Source organism: Tamandua tetradactyla, chromosome 13 (assembly GCF_023851605.1).
Source record: "Tamandua tetradactyla isolate mTamTet1 chromosome 13, mTamTet1.pri, whole genome shotgun sequence".
NCBI lineage: Eukaryota > Metazoa > Chordata > Mammalia > Pilosa > Myrmecophagidae > Tamandua > Tamandua tetradactyla.
The window spans coordinates 5589627-5608026 of record NC_135339.1 but is presented as its reverse complement, the minus strand read 5'-3'; the positions used below and the strand labels follow the sequence as shown (position 1 = coordinate 5608026).

General features: G+C 43.3%; 1 protein-coding gene across 5 annotated transcripts in view; it reads right to left on the bottom strand.

Annotated features, from left to right (window-relative positions):
* Window positions 1-18400, bottom strand: part of NCOA4 (nuclear receptor coactivator 4) — a 67261-nt gene that overhangs the window by 15048 nt on the left and 33813 nt on the right. The window contains exons 2-3 of one of the 5 annotated variants that reach the window (XM_077124596.1): window positions 17114-17153; window positions 13738-13805 (exon numbers count right to left, since the gene is read on the bottom strand). The exons of 2 other annotated variants lie outside the window; for them this stretch is intronic. In XM_077124596.1, the coding sequence (XP_076980711.1) occupies window positions 13738-13804 (67 nt within the window). In that variant the 5' untranslated portion in view covers window position 13805; window positions 17114-17153. Of the gene's footprint in view, window positions 1-4678; window positions 4787-13737; window positions 13806-17113; window positions 17154-18400 lie in introns of those variants that run through there. 2 more of the 5 variants (XM_077124601.1, XM_077124602.1) reach the window with 2 other exon arrangements.

Genomic DNA, 18400 nt, shown 5'->3' with positions numbered 1-18400 from the left:
CATTTTTTCTCCCTTCTGCCTCAAGATTTTCTATGCTATCTCAAAACAACAGAACCATCCATTCCTAGTAGATCTTTTAAAGAGAGCATGAACTTTAACATCTCCAGAGACTCCCCCACTGCCTGTGGGAGAAAGGCCAAATCACCCTGACTCTCCTGCGGTCTCCTCAGTGCAGATGCCACACCCTGACCTGCTGGACACTGTTCCACGCCTAGTCCAGGCTTACTCTCCCAGCTCTTTCTGCCAGCAGTGCCAGTCCCCCCACTTCTTCACACTGGTACATTTGTAGACTCTGTTCAAGTGAACAGAGCCCTTCCTGACCAAACATGGCACTCTTCAACAGAGATGGCCACTGCCTCCTGTGCCCACTGTAACTTGAACAGGCTTTCCACATGACACAGGTAACATGTGTTGCCCTTATGCTACATGCCTGTGTTCTGAGATTGGGAACTCCCTGAGAGAAGATATAGTGACTTATTTGCCTTTGTAGACCGTAATGCTGAAGGGACAGCCTGGTATCACTACCGTGGCATTATGCAATCCCACTCACATTCTATGCACCTCAATGAATGACATCAAGAGAATGGTGTCCCTGGAGTTGTACAATACTGCTTGAGAATAAGTTTCCTAAACATTTTCAGACCATCCAATAGCGGGGCTTGATTCTGCTTAAACATAACCAACTTGATGTCTCGCTAAGGCCTGCATTAACTCTGGAAGGGTTTTCAGAGGAGATAAAGCTTTCTAGCCTTAAAACACAGCTATTACTTTTAGTTTTCTTTCAGGCAAGACAAAGCTGACAAGTACATTGCCCATGGGGTCATGATCTTAGGCTAAGCCCTAGGATAAAATGTCCTCCCTGATACCAGGCCTGAAGCTTAACCTCACAGATGAACAAGCACCAGGAGGTTTGTGAGTTAAAGAGAAAATTATTTCTTATTTAACTTTGTATTTTTTTCTCAGACTTTGCAGTATCACAGAAATTCCACCTAATGTCAACAGGAGTTTAGTAGGCTTTCAGAACTGGGGCTTTGCCCTATCTTCAACTTTAAATGTGTGACCATAACTTAAGCAAGGGTAGGAAAACATGTTACTTATCTACCATCAGAACACCACCACCATTTTATCCCTGCTTTTACAGAGTAAACATCTCGTGTTACTCTCCTCTTCTAAAGCTTGAGGTGCTAGCAATAATGTCAAAATAGACCCCAAAATATACACATGCTTATGTTCTCATGAAATCTGCAATTGTCTAAGAACTATGACTAAACTGACAAGTCAAACAAGCACAAAGCTTTTAACCTAATAGGGTGCGGAGGGCAATGCTGGGAAAAAGAGACCTCCTAAGTACCCTGGAGTTGCAAGCACGGTGGGGGTGCAAGGGTAGTTCACTGGTAGAATTCTTGCCTGCCATGCAGGAGACCAGGGTTCAATTCCCAGCCTGTGTACTACCCCCACCCTCCAAAAAAGCAAGATAGTCACATGGAAAAAGAACGAAATGTGACCCCCCGACCATAAAGCATCCAAAACAAAAAGTGCCCAAACACAATTCTAGTTCCACCAGCAGGACACCTTGACTCCACCGCATAATGAAGCCAAGCCAAATCAGGGAGGACAACTTGGGATAAGAATGAATCATTCACGTCAGGAGTAAAAGGAGCACCCATGAAACAACTTTTCATTCACTTGCCAGTGGGCCTAATTCAGAAAATACCTGTGATGTGTACGGATATGAGGTATTGCAGGGTTGCAGGTAAGCTTATAAATCATGACCGTGATGTTATGATTTAACAATCAAAGATGACATGCTCTAACTGACAAGCAAAGACACAAAAAGCTCTTTAGAGAGCAAAAGCGGTCACCCAGCCCCTCACTCCAACCCAGGTGACCACACTGTTCACTTGAGTTCCATGTTTTTCACTTGAGTTACATATTGAAGCAATGTATGTACATCTATCTATGATAAAACAAAGCCCAAATGAAAACCTGCGACAAACATTTTAAGAGGGCTAAAACATAGCAAGAAGAGCACTAAAAATGCCATAGACACTGACAGCTCTCTCAGAAAACTGAACTTCACTGCAGGATGCACATTGGCTGGTACTGATTACAGTCATCTCAGATTTGCCTTTCACGAGCTAACCTATAAGTATCCAGAGGCGGTTCGATAATGCTGCAGAAGTCCGATCCCAACGGGGGCATATTCATTCAGCTGTACGTCTTGAATAATGTCATGCCTTCCTTCCAAATTTTTTTTTAAATTGCCAAAGATTAATGTATGCAATGCACTTTGACTAATGCTTGGCACATAGTGAGAGCTACATTGCCATTTTTATGACATTTTGTCAGAGAAAAAGCATAATAATAAGGAAAGAAGACCTTTGATTTTGTAGTTTGTCCATTTCGTAAGCCCCCACCTTCTCCAGCCCAGATTCCTGCAGAAACCTCAGGACAGCCAACCACCCCTACCCTCCTCTCTTTGCTCACTCAGTCTAGCCTCATTGCTGCTCCTCCAGCAGGCCAAGGATGCTCTGCCCTCATAACCCTTGCATGTTCTTCCAGATATCCTCATGGCTCTCCTTCCTTCAGGTGTCTGCTCAATGGTCATGTGCTCAGTGAGGTCTTTCCTGACCATCCTCTTTAAAATAATTCTTCCCTCCACCCCCTTAATGTGCTTTAGTTTTCTGCATCCTACTTATCACGATCGGACATACAGAAACTTTATTTTCTGACTCCCCTTCAGAAAATACACTGGAAGGTAAGTTCTACAGGGACAGACACCTCATCTTTGTGTTCACTATCATATAGTGGGTTTTCAATATATATTTGTTGAACAAACGAATTCAGTAAGTATTGACTTCCATATAACTATGGCCCAGGACTTTCTTTTACACAGTATCTCATGTGCTCCTCACAAACCTTTAAGGACACCATTTTTAAAATAGAGAAAATGAAGCTTAGCAAGGTTAAATATATTACATGCAGCCATAAGCTTCCAAGTGGAGGAGCCAAGTTTAGTCCCAGTTGTGAGTCTAAAGTCCACAGCCACAGACTGCATATTAAAGGAATCACTTGGATATTAAGATTTTATGTATTCATTCAACAAATACGTAGTAAGTATCTACATGTCACTTGTTGTGAGAGTCCCTAAAGATACACCGGTAGCTAGAGTAGGACTGCCACCTAGAGGAGGATTTGTGTCACTGAGTCACATAAAACTAAACAGAAAATCCCAAATCTTTAGAACTAGAGATTGAGAAAAGTCCATGAGCAGTAATGATCGGCTCTGAATGCCTTCCAGTATGCTAATATTTACCATAAGGGGTTCTCAAATGGAGAGAGGGTTACATGTCAGAATATCCTGGGGCACTTTATGGAACCCCTATACAGGTTCCAGAGGTCCGGGCACATTTAACGCTGATTTTAATAAAATGAGCGGAGGCAATGCCCTACGTGATCCTAAAAAAAAAAAACTAACTAATTCTAAAGCAAGAGACCTTCTTCCTCTTTAAGAATCACATTTTCCCTCCTCACACAGTTCAACATGTTATTCCTACTTCTTAAATATCTGTTAGCCCAAATGTAAGTGTAGAGCTTCATTTAGACGGAAGCTAACAAAAGTTTAAACCCTAAGATTTTCATTAAAAACCGAAGGATAAAGGTTCCATGGAAAAGGGGAAAGGAGAAATAAAATGTAAGGAATATCACTGTGCTAGACTTTACAGACAGTATCTCACTTACCTGTCTTCACAAACATGCAAGCTAGCAAATCTGCAAAAGGGCAAGCCAAGGGGCTTACCTAAACCATGAGGTAGTAGGTGAATCCTTCTCCAAAGTACAGGGTACATGCACCCCAATGCTGCATCTGAGTCTTTATCAAAGGGTCTGATGTTCTCTAAAGTCCAAAAATGTTACACTGGACCCCAGTGCAAAACTGGGTCAACGGCATTTCCAAATTACCAAGTAGGTGGCGGACATAACAAAAACGATATAAAATGGTGTGCTCAAAAAACCCTGCTCTTGAGGTCGGACTGTAGCACTCCGACTTCAAGTCATTCTTGATCTCAAACGTTCATACCACCTAAGACTACTCTGCTTATATGACTATAACGAGAATTTAGTTCCAAGGTAGTACGGATTTTGTCCTTTTTTTTTTTTTTTCATCGCTATATCCTCGGCGCCTGGAATAGGCACTGAGTAGCTAAATGTGAGTTGGTGGGAAGCAACAATGAATGAGCGAGCCTCGCTCTTCTCATCTGCACGACGGAACTGAGCTAGGGGCCTCTCGGAAGGGCTGGGAGAATTACACGAGATGTAATTACACGGAACACAGACGACAGACGGAACTTTCGCGTCTTCAGGCCGGATCTGAAGGGGCCCCACCGGGCCCCAAGGACTCTGACGAGCGCGAGCGGAATCTCGGAGCGGTCCCGGCAGCGCGCGGAAGGCCGCGGGTCAGGAGAGGGCCGGGCCGGCGGGCGACCGAGGAGGTGGCGGCGCCGGGCCGGACCTGGGGGGTGGAGGGGGCCGGGCTGGGACTCGCGGGGCGACCTGAGGGCGCTGTGAGGCGGCCCGGGAGGCCCGGGCCGGCGAGGAGATTGGCATTGCGAACTGAGCCAGTAGCGGCGTGAGCGGAAGGAGTCGCGCACTTCGGCCCCCGGCCCCACCCTGTTCTTACCAGCTCGATGCGTCCTCCAAGGACACCTGACAGCACCTCCAGGGACAGACACACCGCCAGACCCAAGCCAACGGCCTAAAAGGCAGCGGTCTCGCGAGAGCACAACCTCCCTCCCACTCTTCTCGCCACCCGTCTGACAGTCTCGCGAGATTTCTGCTCGGGTCAGCCCAAAGCCCTCAAACCGTCTAGAGGACGCAGAGCGCAGGCGCACACCTTCCTCAGTGTTTTTACCCTCTTCCTAGATAAGTCCAATTAAATGAAACGAACTTCTTTTGAAGGCAAACTCTGTGCTTCTCTCACACCAAATGACTTCACAAGGTAGATATTATTTGGCCTTCACGTACAGATGCAAAAACCGCACCTTGGCGCTGTGAGGTCATTTGTCCGAGGTGATCCCAGTAATAAATGTCAGTGCCCAGATTCCACCCCAAATCGCTCTGATTCCTTAGAAAGCATTTGTCTGCACCACATCAGTCCCGTATCCCACCACCCTGTCTCTCTCTCACATTCTTTCCAGTGTGGTATTAACCACACTGAACTTTCTTGTTTCTTTGTTTGTGGCCGGATGTTAAAATGGGACTCTTTCCCGCAGACCAGGTGTCCAATATTCCGTACCAACTGCCCCCCACGTTTCCTAGCAAGGTGAAGGGCCATAAGAAGAATTTGCAAAGACGGGATCATAACGGGGCATTTTGAAGCCCACCCAAGACTGATTTTACAAAGAGCAAAGCAACCTTGGCAGGAAGAGGCAGGATGTACTGACCCCATGCAGAAGCTTTAGAGGGCAATCCCAGCTGAGGTGCCGAAGGCCAGGTGGGGAGAAAGACGGGAATGCTCCAGAAGCCCACAAGGGTCCCCACGAAGAAGTCACCTTTAAAAAAGGTTGCATCAGGCCATTCAGGTAAGCTTTGCCTGCCCTTACCTCTCCTCTCTGGGAGCCTCTCTGCTACTGAGATGCAATCTCTGGAATGAGACTTTTGTAACTCGAAGTGATCACAGCACTTTTTTTATTATCTAAAGGTGATGGAAAAAGTTAAGGGAGCTTAAGCCCACACAGGAGAACTAGGGACACAGAGTTTGTTTAAACAGGTAGGTGTTTGAACACGTCTCCCGATTGCTCCACAGATGAAGACCGCCTGTTTGTTTTTTGTCACGTACACACATATCTGAGTGTAGGGACCCTGTCTCCAGGCCCAGAGCACTGCCTGACCCTGAGCAGGCACCCAGTCAAGATCTGCAGAGAGTATGAACGTTCTCTAACACAGAAACCACAAGAGGCTGTCAGTAACGACACAGTTTTAAATCACAGTATTTTGGGGTGGTCCATATGCAGCGATAGGGATAGGGAGCCCTAAGCCCACGCCATTCCCCATCAAGAGGGCAGAGTCTTTGGGTCCTTTCATTCCTGGTGAGCCGCATGTGGTCTTGGGAGCTTCTGCCAGGTTTTCTTGCTCTAACCTGCTCTAATTTCAGGTAAACACACAGGTAGGTGAGGGAGAAAGGATAGCCATGTACACCTCAAAGAGAAGCAGGGATGTGATTTCATCTTGAAGACACATTTTTTGTTTGTTTGCTTGCTTGCTTGTTTTTAATTGTTCACCAGATGCAGAACACTGAGATAGCAGAGTGCAGCTAAATCAGAAGTGGCAGAAAAGGGGCTTGCTTCCGGTATCCTGAATAGGGGATGCGCAATGATGCACTGAGGTATGGGAAAAATATTGTAATTTTTCCCACATTTTTGTCTCCTCCTTTGTCTCTGCCTTTAAATGCTTGCATGCTTTATAATGTACATTACAGTGATCATTTATAAATATAAATTTATAAATAGATAATTTAAAAATTAAAATATAAACAGATCCCAGTGTCTGCTGAGTCACAAAGAAAGTCTCAATAAATTTAAAAGGATCAAAGTCATACGGAACACTTTCTCAGATCATAATGGAATGAAGTTGGAAATCAGTAACAGGCAGAGGGCCAAAAATTCACAAATATATGGAAGCTAAACAACACACTCATACACAACCAGTGGGTCAAGGAAGAAATTACAAGAGAAATCAGTAAATATCTCGAGGCAAATGAAAATGAAAACACAACATATCAAAATGTATGTGATGCAGTAAAAGCAAGTACTAAGACGGAAATTTATTTCCTTAAATGCCTATATTGAAAAAGAAGAAAGAGCAAAAATCTAGGGATTAACTTCACGTGGGAGAACTAGAGAAAGAACAGCAAACTAACCCCAAAGTAAACAAAAGGAAAGAAATAACGAAGATTAGAGCAGAAATTAATGAAATTTAGGACATGAAAACAATTGAGAAAATCAACAAAACCAGAAGTTGGTTCTTTGGGAAAGTCAATAAAATCGATGGGCCCTTAGCTAGATTGACAAAGAAGAGAGAGAAGATGCAAATAAATAAAATCAGAAATGGAAGAGGGGATATAACCAGTGACCCCCCAGAAATAAAGGAGGTAATGAAAGGATACTATGGGCAACTATGTGGTAATAAACTAGACAATGTAGATGAAATGGACAATTTTCTAGAAAGGCATGAACAACCAACATTGACTCGAGAAAAAAATAGATGACCTGAACAGACTAATCACAAGTAAAGAGACTGAATCAGTCATCAAGAACATCCTTAAAAGAAAAGTCCAGGACCAGAGGACTTCATATGTGAATTCTACCAAGTGTTCAAGAAAGAATTAGGAAAATTCTTCAAAAAACTGAAGAGAAGGGAAAGCTGCTGTTCTAGTTTGCTAGCTGCTGGAATACAATATACCGGAGTCCTAAGAATGACTTTCTCCTAGAGTTCACTTTGTGACCACCTACTAGAGTTCCCAACTTGACAGTCTCCTAGAGCCCCCAACATTACCCTCTCCTAAGTGCCCAGTGGGACCCCTTTCGAGAGTCCCTAACGTGACTCATTGCTAAAGTCCACAGTGTGAACCCTCCTGGAGTCCCCAGTGTGACCCTACCCTAGAGTGCCCAGAGAGACCCTCTTGTGGTGTTCCCAGCATGACCCTCTCCTAGATTTCCCAGAATGATCCTCTTCTAGAGTATCCAGCGTGACCCCCTCCTAGAGTCACCAGCGTGACCACGTCCTCTGAGAATCCCCTTCATGACCTCTACTAGAGAGCCCAAAGTGACCCTCTTCCAGAGTCCCCAGCATGACCTCTTCCTGGAGTCCCCAATGTGCCCTCTCCTTAGAATACCTAGGGTGGCCCCCCCCCAGGGGCCTCAATGTGGCCATCCCCTAGAGTATCCAGGATGCTCCCACTTAGAATCCTCAATGTGACCCTCTCCTAGATGCCCCAGTGTTACCACCTCCTGGAATCCCTGTGCTGGTTTGAAATGATGTCTGTACCCTAGAAAAGCCATGTTTTAATCAAAATCCCATTTTGTAAAGGCAGCTGCTTCTTCTAATCCCTATTCAGCATCATATTTTGAAACTGTAATGAGATCATCTCCCTGGAGATGAGATTTAATCAAGAGTGGTTGTTAAATTGGATTAGCTGGAGGCATGTCTCCGTCCATTTGGGTGGGTCTGTTTGGTTTATTGCAGTCCTATAAAAGAGGAAATATTTTGGAGAATAGGAGACTCAGAGAGATCAGAGAATCCTGCAGCACCAGGAAGCAGAGAGTCCAGCAGCCAGTGCTTTGGAGATAAAGAAGAAAAATGCCTCCTGGGGAGCTTCATGAAACAGGAAGCCAGGAGAGAAAGCTAGCAGATGACGCTGTGCTTGCCATGTGCCCTTCCAGCCGAGGGAGAAACCATGACTGTTTGTCATGTGCCTTCTCGGATGAGAGAGTGACCCAGAACTTCATTGCCTTCTTGAACCAAGGTATCTTTCCCTGGATGCCTTTGATTGAACATTTCTATGGACTTGTTTTAATTGGGACATTTTTTCAGCCTTAGAACTGTAAACTAGCAACTCATTAAATTCCCCTTTTTAAAAGCCATTCTGTTTCTGGTATATTGCATTCCGGCAGCTAGCAAACTAGAATAATCCCCAAGTGAAGCCCTTCTAGAGTTCTTAGCATGATGTTCTCTTAGATTGTCAACAGTGTCCCACTCCTAGAGTCCCCAGCACAACCACATCCTAGAGTTTCCAGTGTGAGACCTTACTAGATTCCCCAGTGTGACCCTCTCCTTGAATCCCCAATCTTAACCTCTCCTAGATGCCCCAATGTGACCTTCTCCTAGTGTCTCCAGCATGACCCTCTCCTAGATTTCCCTACATCACCCTGTCCTAGAGTTCCCAACATTACCCTCTTCTAAATGCCCAAGCGTGAGCCTCTCCTAGAGTCACTGGATGACCCTCTCCTACAATCTCCAACGTTACTCTCTCATAGACACCACAGCATAACCCCCTCCCAGAGTCCTCAGTATGCCCCTCTCCTAGAGTCCCCATGTGACCCCCTACTACAGTCCCCACCATGACCCCCTTCTAGAGTCTAGAGTCCCCACATGACCCCTACTACAGTCCCCACCATGACCCCCTCCTAGAGTCTAGAGTCCCCACATGACCCCTACTACCATCCCCACGGTGACCCCTTTCTAGAGTCCCCAACGTGACCTCTCCTTGATGCCACAGTGTTTCCCTCTCCTAGATTTCTCAATGTGACCCTCTCCAAGAGTTCCTGTGGGCAAAGAATGGAAAGTGGCAGGGCCTCCTGCTGCTGACCAAGTGATATGAGAGGAGTTTAGTTGCAGGAGTCAGAGCTATCTGAGTCAGAATGTCAGGCTATTGTAGGCCAGCTGAGTGCCACTAGGCATATTTCTTAAAATCTCCCAGCCTCTCTTTCCACATTGTGAAGTAGGGAGAAGCAGATGGGTCTGAGAGTTAAATGAGATTGTGCATATCTGTACTTTAGTTAACTCAACCAGTACCTGATGGTTTCTCTATGCCAGGCTAGACCACCGAGCCTAGGACAGTGGTGGCATCTTGCATGGGGGTGTCCTTTTCTCTTTTCTGCCACGCTGCCTATCCCATCTGCACACATGGCTCCTTCCTCCCATGAGAAATGGCTTGTTGGGCCCCACTCTGCTTCCGGAAATGTGTTCATTTCTCCCTGCCATTAAGAACCAACTCCTTTTGCCCTGGAATTGCTCCACTACCCATCTAGTTTGTTTTTCTCATAATTTTTTTTTTTCTTTTGCCCATTGCACCCTTTGTGGAACACTGGGCTAGAGGCCCAGGCAGGGGACTCCCAGGCTGGTCTGGCTACCTCCCAGGAAGTGAGGCAAAAGGCAGAGGTCATCAACCACCTGCTCCGATATTTGAATAACATACCCATGTTTGTGGTTTGTTTGCCCACTTCCTCTCTGAACTGCTTTACCTACAGAGCTAGGTGTGGTTTGAATTAAAATATGCATTCAGCCATAGCAACTTACACCTGCACACAGATGGCAGAATCACACATTTTCACTTTCTATCAAAAACTTGTAATCTCTACAACCACAACCACTTTCAAACACTAAAGAAGTGTAAACTATATTTTTCCAAATGTTCACTATAAAATATTAATTGTAGAATGACTGAAAAGTACAGGAAAAAAAGAAAAATGCTCACTTCAGTATGGACAACCAAAGCTACAGGCTGAGCCCCCAGTCTTGGAGTTTGTTCATATGAAACTTAACACCACAAAGGATAGGTCAAGTCTATTTAAAATCTAGGCCTAAGAGTCACCCCCAAGAGAGCCTCTTTTGTTGCTCAGATGTGGCCTCTCCCTCCAGCCAACATGACAAGCAGTCTCACCACCCTCCCCCTCTCTGCGTGGGACATGACTCCCAGGGGTGTGGACCTTCCTGGCAACGTGGGAAAGAGATCCTGGAATGAGCTGAGACTCAGCATCAAGGGACTGAGAAAAACCCTAGAATGAGCTGAGAATTAACATCAAGGGATTGAGAGAACCTTCTCGACCAAAAGGGGGAAGAGTGAAATGAGACTAAGTGTCAATGGCTGAGAGATTTCAAACAGAGTCAAGAGTTTATCCTGGAGGTTATTCTTACGCATTAAGTAGATATCACCTTGTTGTTCAAGATGTAGTGGAGAGGCTGGAGGGAACTGCCTGAAAATGTAGAGCCGTGTTCCAGTAGCCATGTTTCTTGATGATGATTGAACAATGATACAGCTTCCACAATGTGACTATGTGAATGTGAAAACCTTGTGTCTGATGTTCCCTTTATCTACCATATCAATAAAAGAGTAGAACATATGGAATAAAAATAAATAATAGGGGGAACAAATGTTAAAATAAATTCAGTTTGAAATGTTAGTGGTAAATGAAAGCGAGGGGTAAGGGGTATGGTATGTATAACTTTTTTTTCTCTATTATCGTTTTATTTCTTTTTCTGTTATCTTTTTATTTCTTTTTCTAAATCGATGCAAATGTTCTAAGAAATGATGAATATGCAACTATGTGATGATATTAAGAATTACTGATTATGTAGAATGGAATGATATCTTATTGTTTTGTTTGTTTGTTGTTAATTTTTTTAATTAATAAAAAAATATTGAAAAAAATGCTCACTTAATATCTCACCACCTCAAAGTAACAACTGATAACATTTTGTCATAATTCCTTCTCTTTTCTAGCACTTCTTTTCTTTCTTTCTTTTACATAGCGGATTTCAAAGTTGAAGTTGCAATTCTGTGGTCTGTTTTTCCCCCCCATTAATATTCTAGCATTAGCACTGTTGCATCTCTCCCAAGCTCTCCAGAACTGGGGTGTTTGCTTATACTCAGGCACAGCCCACCCAGCGTGAGTTCATCTTCTCTCATTGCACAACTAAGAGTTGTAAATTCAAATATCTTGGGGACCCTGCGCTTCCTATAGATATGTGGCACTGGTTGAGAACAGCACTCTTGCATTTTCCTTGAAGCATGAGGCCCTCTGAATCAGTCTCTCTTTTGATACAGGCATGATGCAGATAATATTTCTGTACTTTAAAGAGAAAGTGCAGTGCAGGTGGCGTGGTGATTGGCAGGGGGCCCCTGGGCTCAGTTGGAGATGGTGTAAGGAGGACCGTGATAACAGGGGTACATGCTGGAGGTTAGAGGCAGCCCTGGCAGAGGGCATGAACCGTGAAGTTCCAGCCGGGGGAATTTTCATAGCCTTTGATTTTTCAGAGCAACTAGGAAATTGGATGTTTAAGTGAAATCTCCAACTTTTAAATATGGGACAGGAAGAAAAAACACACAGAAGAAAAAATCCACTATGGGAGCCAAATTAAACATCTCTGCGTACCTATATTTGTGTCCAGTTTGACCCCGGTGCCTGAAATCCTTAGGAGACCCTTGTGGAGATGGGTCTGGGAGGCATCCAAGCTGTGTGCTCCCGACCACCCCTGGCCACCTTCCCCATCCTGGGGGAGCTGAGGCTGGGGTCAACTGGCTGCTCCTCTCCCCACTGGGCTCTGGGTTAGCACGGAGATCTCCTGGAAAGTCTTTCTCTGGTCCCCACTTTGATTTCCTGATTACACATTTGAAAGAGGATTGCCATGCCCCATTTGTTAAGATAAAATCAAGGGCTGGGCTTTGGAGGGAAACACAGGGCCCTGGGGATGGCCGCTGCTGTATAAACTTCGGGGAGAAGGATTTTAAATCTGGAGTCTGTGGATGGGCTTCAAGGAGATGCTCAAGCAAAATTGAACGTGAGGGATGAATTTTCCCAGGGGAGGTGTTCCCGGGTTTCCACCTGCTTCTTCGTGGACTCCAGAACCCTAGGCTGGCATGACCTATTGGCTGAGCTCTTCTGGGAGGCCTCCATGCCAGGCCAAGGACCACCTGTTTCTCTCCTGTGGCATTACAACAGTGATGCTGGTCAGTCTTGGGCCTGGCTGCCACAGGCTGCCCAGTCCCAGGGTACACAGCCCTGGTCCTTGCTGTGGGCCTGTGAAAACTCCTGACGTCCTCCTGTAATCCAGGATGGAATCCAAGGACTGTGCTGGGAAAGGGCCATGTGATTCTAGGGTACAGGTAGAGCTGGTTTCCTGGAGGAGGCGATTCTGGGTTGGCTGCTAAGGAGTGCCCTCAAGTGGGTGCTAGCCAGAATAAGGGCTCCCCAGGCTGGGTGAGGAGGAACACAGGCAGCTGGAGAGTGGACAGCTTTCTCCACAGAGCTGGCCCTGGGGGGGCTCGATGTCATTTCTCTTCTAATAGGCCTTGCTCTGGTCTCAATGACAGTGTGGCTGAACTCTGAATTTTTATTTTATTTTATTTGTATTGATAAATCTTAACATACAAACACACAAACATTCTCCCGAGATCAGTCGAGATCAAGCACATTCAGGGTGGTATGGCCGTAGAACACATAAGCATTCCTAACATGCAAACATTCCATACGTGGGGTACAATCAGTGGCTCACAATATCATCGCATAGTTGTATATTCATCATCACGATCATTTTTAGAACATATGCATCACTCCAGAAGAAGAAATAAAAAGAAAAAAGAAAAACCTCATACATACCATACCCCTGACCCCTCCCTCTCATTGACCACTAGTATTTTCACCTACCCAATTTATTTTACCCTTTATTCCACCCCCTATTTATTTATTTATTTTCCTTACTTTTTTACTCATCTGTCCGTACCCCAGATAAAAAGGAGCATCAGACACAAGGTTTTCACAACCACACAGTCAACAGTGTAAAAGCTACATAATCATACAGTCTTCTTCAAAAAACAAGACTACTGTGGAAACTTCCCAGAAAATATTAAGCAGATAATCAAAAAATATTGGCAAAGTCCCCTGAGGAAGGGTAGAAAGACTATGGAACTATTAAACCTTACCATCAGGGAATCCCCTAATACTGTGCCAAAAGGGGCACCCAAATCAATAGGCCATGACCTCGATCATGAGGCTTACTCTTGTGAAGCTTACGTAGGTAGTAGAGAAACTTAGGCTACCTATAGGTATGTCTTATAGTTGCTTCTGGAGGACCTCTTTTTGTTGCTCAGATGTGGCCATAGTCTCTCTAAGCCTGACTCTGCAACTGAAATCACTGTCCTTCCCCATACATGGGACATGACATCCATGGGTGAAAGTCTACCTGGCAACACGGGAGAGGACTCCCAGGGATGAATCCAGACCTGGCACTGCGGGATCAACAATTCCATCCTGACCAAAAGAGGGAAAAGAAATGTAATTAATAAAATATCAGTGGCAGAGAAGTTCAAATAGAATTGAGAGGCTACTATGGAGGTTGCTCTTACACAAGCTTCAGTTAGACATTGCTACCTATCATAACCTGCCACCCCCAACCAGGACCATTCCAGCCAATTCTAAAGAACACCTAGGGCAATTTATAAGACTCCACAAGGGTTCCAGACACTAGAGTAGTTTTCCAGACACCTATAACCTCCAGATGGGTCCCTTGTCAGTCCTAAAACGTAACCCAGCCTCTCCAGAACATCAAATAGTTCCATCTCCTTACCCCATGTTAGTGACAGACCCTTCTAATATCAAAAATTTAGAACTGCCATAGCCCAAACAACCCCAAAGGGAGGTATGGAAAGATCAAAGGTGATGGTGGAATTATACATAGAAGATAGGACTTAACAAATGAATATGAATACTGAATCATTAAATTCATATTTCTTTTAGTCTCCAGTATTTTAGAGCAGCTAAAAGTAAAAACCTAAAATTGTGAAATTGTAACCCATGTCAAAGTCTGAAATATGTTCTACAACTAACTGTGGTTATTTATAACTAACTGTGGAAATTTATAGCTTTCTTGTATATATGTTATTGCTCACAAAAAGAGAAGGAAAAAAGTTGATTGTGATGATAAAAAAGTATTTAAGCCCACTAACCTCCTTTATTCTGGAGCAGCGAGAAGGAAAATATGACAGGATCTTATGGAAGCCTATGACAAACTCTGGGATCTATCCTGTAACCACTTTTTGAAGAGTGCTTTGAAAACTATTGCTTTTTTATTTCTTTGCTTTGTATATATGATATATTATACAATGAAAAAAGTTTTAAAAAAACAAGTCTACTAGAACACAGCTCAACAGTTTCAGGTACTTTCCTCCAGCCACTCCAACAAACTATAAACTAAAACTGGATACCTATATAATGCATAAGAATAACTCCAGGATAACCTCTTGACTCTGTCTGAAATCTCTCAGCCACTGACACTTTATTTTGTATCATTTCTCTCTTTCCACTTTTGGTCAAGAAGGCTTTCTCAATTCCTTGATGCCAGGTCCTGGCACATCCTGGGATTTCTGTCCCATGTTGCCAGGGAGATTAACACCCCATGTAGGGGGGAGGGCAGTGAATTCACCTGCTGAGTTGACTTAGAGAGAGAGAGGTCACACCTAAGCAACAAAAGAGGTTTTCTTGGGGTGACTCTTAGGCCTAATTTTTTTAATAACTTTTTTATTGTATAATATATTGCATATACAAAGCAAAGAAATAAAATAACAACAATTCCCAAAGGACCCCTCAACAAGTAGTTACAGGACAGATCCCAGAGTTTGTCATGGGCTACCATATGATCCCTTCAGATTTTTCCTTCTAGCTGCTCCAGAATATAGGAGGTTAGAAAGTATGAATTTTTATCATCACAATCAATTTTTTTTTGTGTGTGAAAAATAACATACATACAAAAAAGCAATAAATTTCGGGACTGGATATAAAAACTCAGAAATGGACAGCACAATACTACCCAATTGTAATGCAATTATGTTAAAACACTGAATGAAGCTGCATGTGAGGTATAGGTTTTTTGTTTTTGTTTTTTTTGTTTTTTTTTTCTTTCTATTATTGTTTTAATTCTTATTCTGTTGTCTTTTTATTTCTTTTTCTAAATCGATGCAAATGTACTAAGAAATGATGAATATGCAACTATGTGATGTTATTAAGAATTACTGATTGTACATGTAGATTGAAATGATTTCTAATTGTTTTGTTAATTCTTTTTTTAATTAATAAAAAAAAAAAAAGCAATAAATTTCAAAACACAGTATCACAGTTAGTTGTAGAACAGATTTCAGAGTTTGACACGGGTTACAATTCCACAATTTTAGGTTTTTACTTCCAGCTGCTGTAAGATACTGGAGACTAAAAGAGATGTCAATTTAATGATTCAGCATTCATATTCATTTGTTAATTCTATCTTCTCTGTATAACTCTGCCATCACCTTTGATCTTTATGTCCCTCTCTTTAGGGGTGTTTGGGCTATGCCATTCTAACTTTTTCACGTTGGAAGGGTCTGTAACTAATATGGGGTAAGGAGATGGAACTAACTGATGTTCTGGAGAGGCTGGGCTCTCTAGGTTTCAGGACTTGTCTGGAACAAGGACCCATCTGGAGGTTGTAGGTTTCTGGGCAGTCATGTGAGTGCATGGAACCCTTTTGGAATCTTATATATTGCCCTAGGTGCTCTTTAGGATTGGCTGGAATGGTCCTGGTTGGGGGTTGGCAGGTTACGATAGGTAGCAAGGTCCACCTGAAGCTTGCATCAAAGCAACCTCCAGACTAGCCTCTTGACTCTATTGGAACTCTCTCAGCCACTGATACTTTATTAGTTACTTCTCTTCCTCTTTTGGTCAGGATGGAATTATTGATCTTATGGTGCCAGGGCTGGATTCATCCTGGGAATCATCTCCCATGCTTCCAGGGAGACTTCCAACCCTGCATGTCATGTTCGACATAGCAGGGAGGGCAGTGATTTCACTTGCAGAATTGGGCTTAGAGAAAGTGAGATCTTAGGCCTAATTTTAAGTAGGCTTAGCCTATCCTCTGCAAGAGTAAGTTTCACAGGGACAAATTCCAAGATTGAGAGCCTGGCCTAGTGATTTGTCGTCTTCACTGCTTGTGAGAATATCAGAAATTCTTCAAATGGGAAAGTTGAATATTTCCTCTTTTCTCTCCAGTGCCCAAAGAGGGCTTTACAAATATTTCTTCATTCACCACTGCCCAGTTACTCTGGGATATATCTGGGCATTCAACTAATGTGGGCAAACCAATGAAGTCTCACACCCTATTCAAAATTCCATTTACTTATGGTGTTCAACTAAACTGACCATACAAGTTAAATTAGCAAATGCACTACCCAAAATATAAATTTTGCACCAAATAAACATTTCTTCCTTGGTCTCACACAGAAGTTGAAGTTTTAAAATATGGACGATATCATCCTTTACTGTGTATTCTGATTTAACTTAGTCCTATCCAAATCAGCTTTATTCATATCTCTACTTGAAGTGAGATCCCTTTTTCAACTTTTTAAACAGTTTTTGTATGGGGTACAGCTGACTCTCACAGGTTCAGAGCTCTTATTCTGAGTCTCAGGTGTCACGTAAATACCCAAAGTTTCTGGGAGCGATCAGGTTATAAATAAACAGCTCCATATCTCAGAATTTTAAAAAAGTGGTTACAGGGCGGACCATGGTGGCTCAGTAGGCAGAGTTCTCACCTGCCATGCTGGAGACCTGGGTTCGATTCCTGGTGCCTGCCTATGCAAAAAAAAAAAAAAAAAAAAACCAAAATTAAGATAACAGTTACAACTCTGGAATATATCTGACTGCTATAAGAACTTACAATCTAGGACCCTTTACAATAGGTTCAACCTGATAACCCATGCTGCTGACTTAAGTTCACCAAGTTTTTATATGACAGTTAGTCCATATGTGTGAGGCATTGTAATATTTGACTTTTTATTTCTGACATTTCATTCAACATACAGTCCTTTAGTTTCAATCACCTAGTTGCACGCCTCCCAGCTTTGCTGTTTCTTTTGTTCTGTCAGTAGTCCATTGTGTGTATACACACAGTTCCGCCTTCCACTCCTCAGTCAGTGTACCCTTAGGCTGCCTCGCCCCATTGTGGATTGTGAACACTGTCACAGACACCAGTGTGCAATTGTCCATGTGTGTCCCCACACTTAGATGTGTGAAACACATTTATTCACACATCATACTGAAGTAGGGAAAACTCTGTACACTGCTCAGGAAAGCACCTGAGTCCCTGAGAAGTGGACAAACTTTTATTGCCTCAGCAGACTCAGAGGATTCCCATCCAAAGTCTGAGCCCTGAATATCCTTCGTTTCCAGATTATATAGGCTAGTAAGCAAGGCGGGAGTGACTATGGGAACAAACAGCAAACGCTGTACAAATACAGAACACGCAGGGCAGGAGTTACAAAGCTAGTTTCTTTTGTCTGAGATGGGTCATGTTCAGTAGACATGCTATTTTACAGACTAACAGCAGGTTTTGCGTTCATGACTGGAGCAGGCAGATGCAGCATTTTGTTTTACTTGCTTGGGGAAAGCTTGCATTTACATACATTTATGAGTGCACAGATTCATAGTGATACACACAAACACATAAAGTGATACACACAAATTCATAAAGTTATATAGCAATAATACTGAGGTTAAACTTATGAACTACCTCAATACAATACAATCTAAGTGTATAGACATGCCTTTCCCACGATAATCTATCTGAAGACGTTTTTTTTTTCTTCCACAAAGAATCCATACTCCTTTCTCAATCCCCCTGCCTGTTGACATTTAGTTTTGACATAATGCCTTTGTTACATTCAGTGGAAGCATATTACAATGTTACTATTGACTATAGACCCAAGCTTGCCTTGACTGTGCTTTTTCCCACATACCATCTGTTTTCAATACCCTGCAATGTTGACATTCATTTGTTTTCCCTCATGAAAAACTCTTATATTTGTACATTTAATCACCAT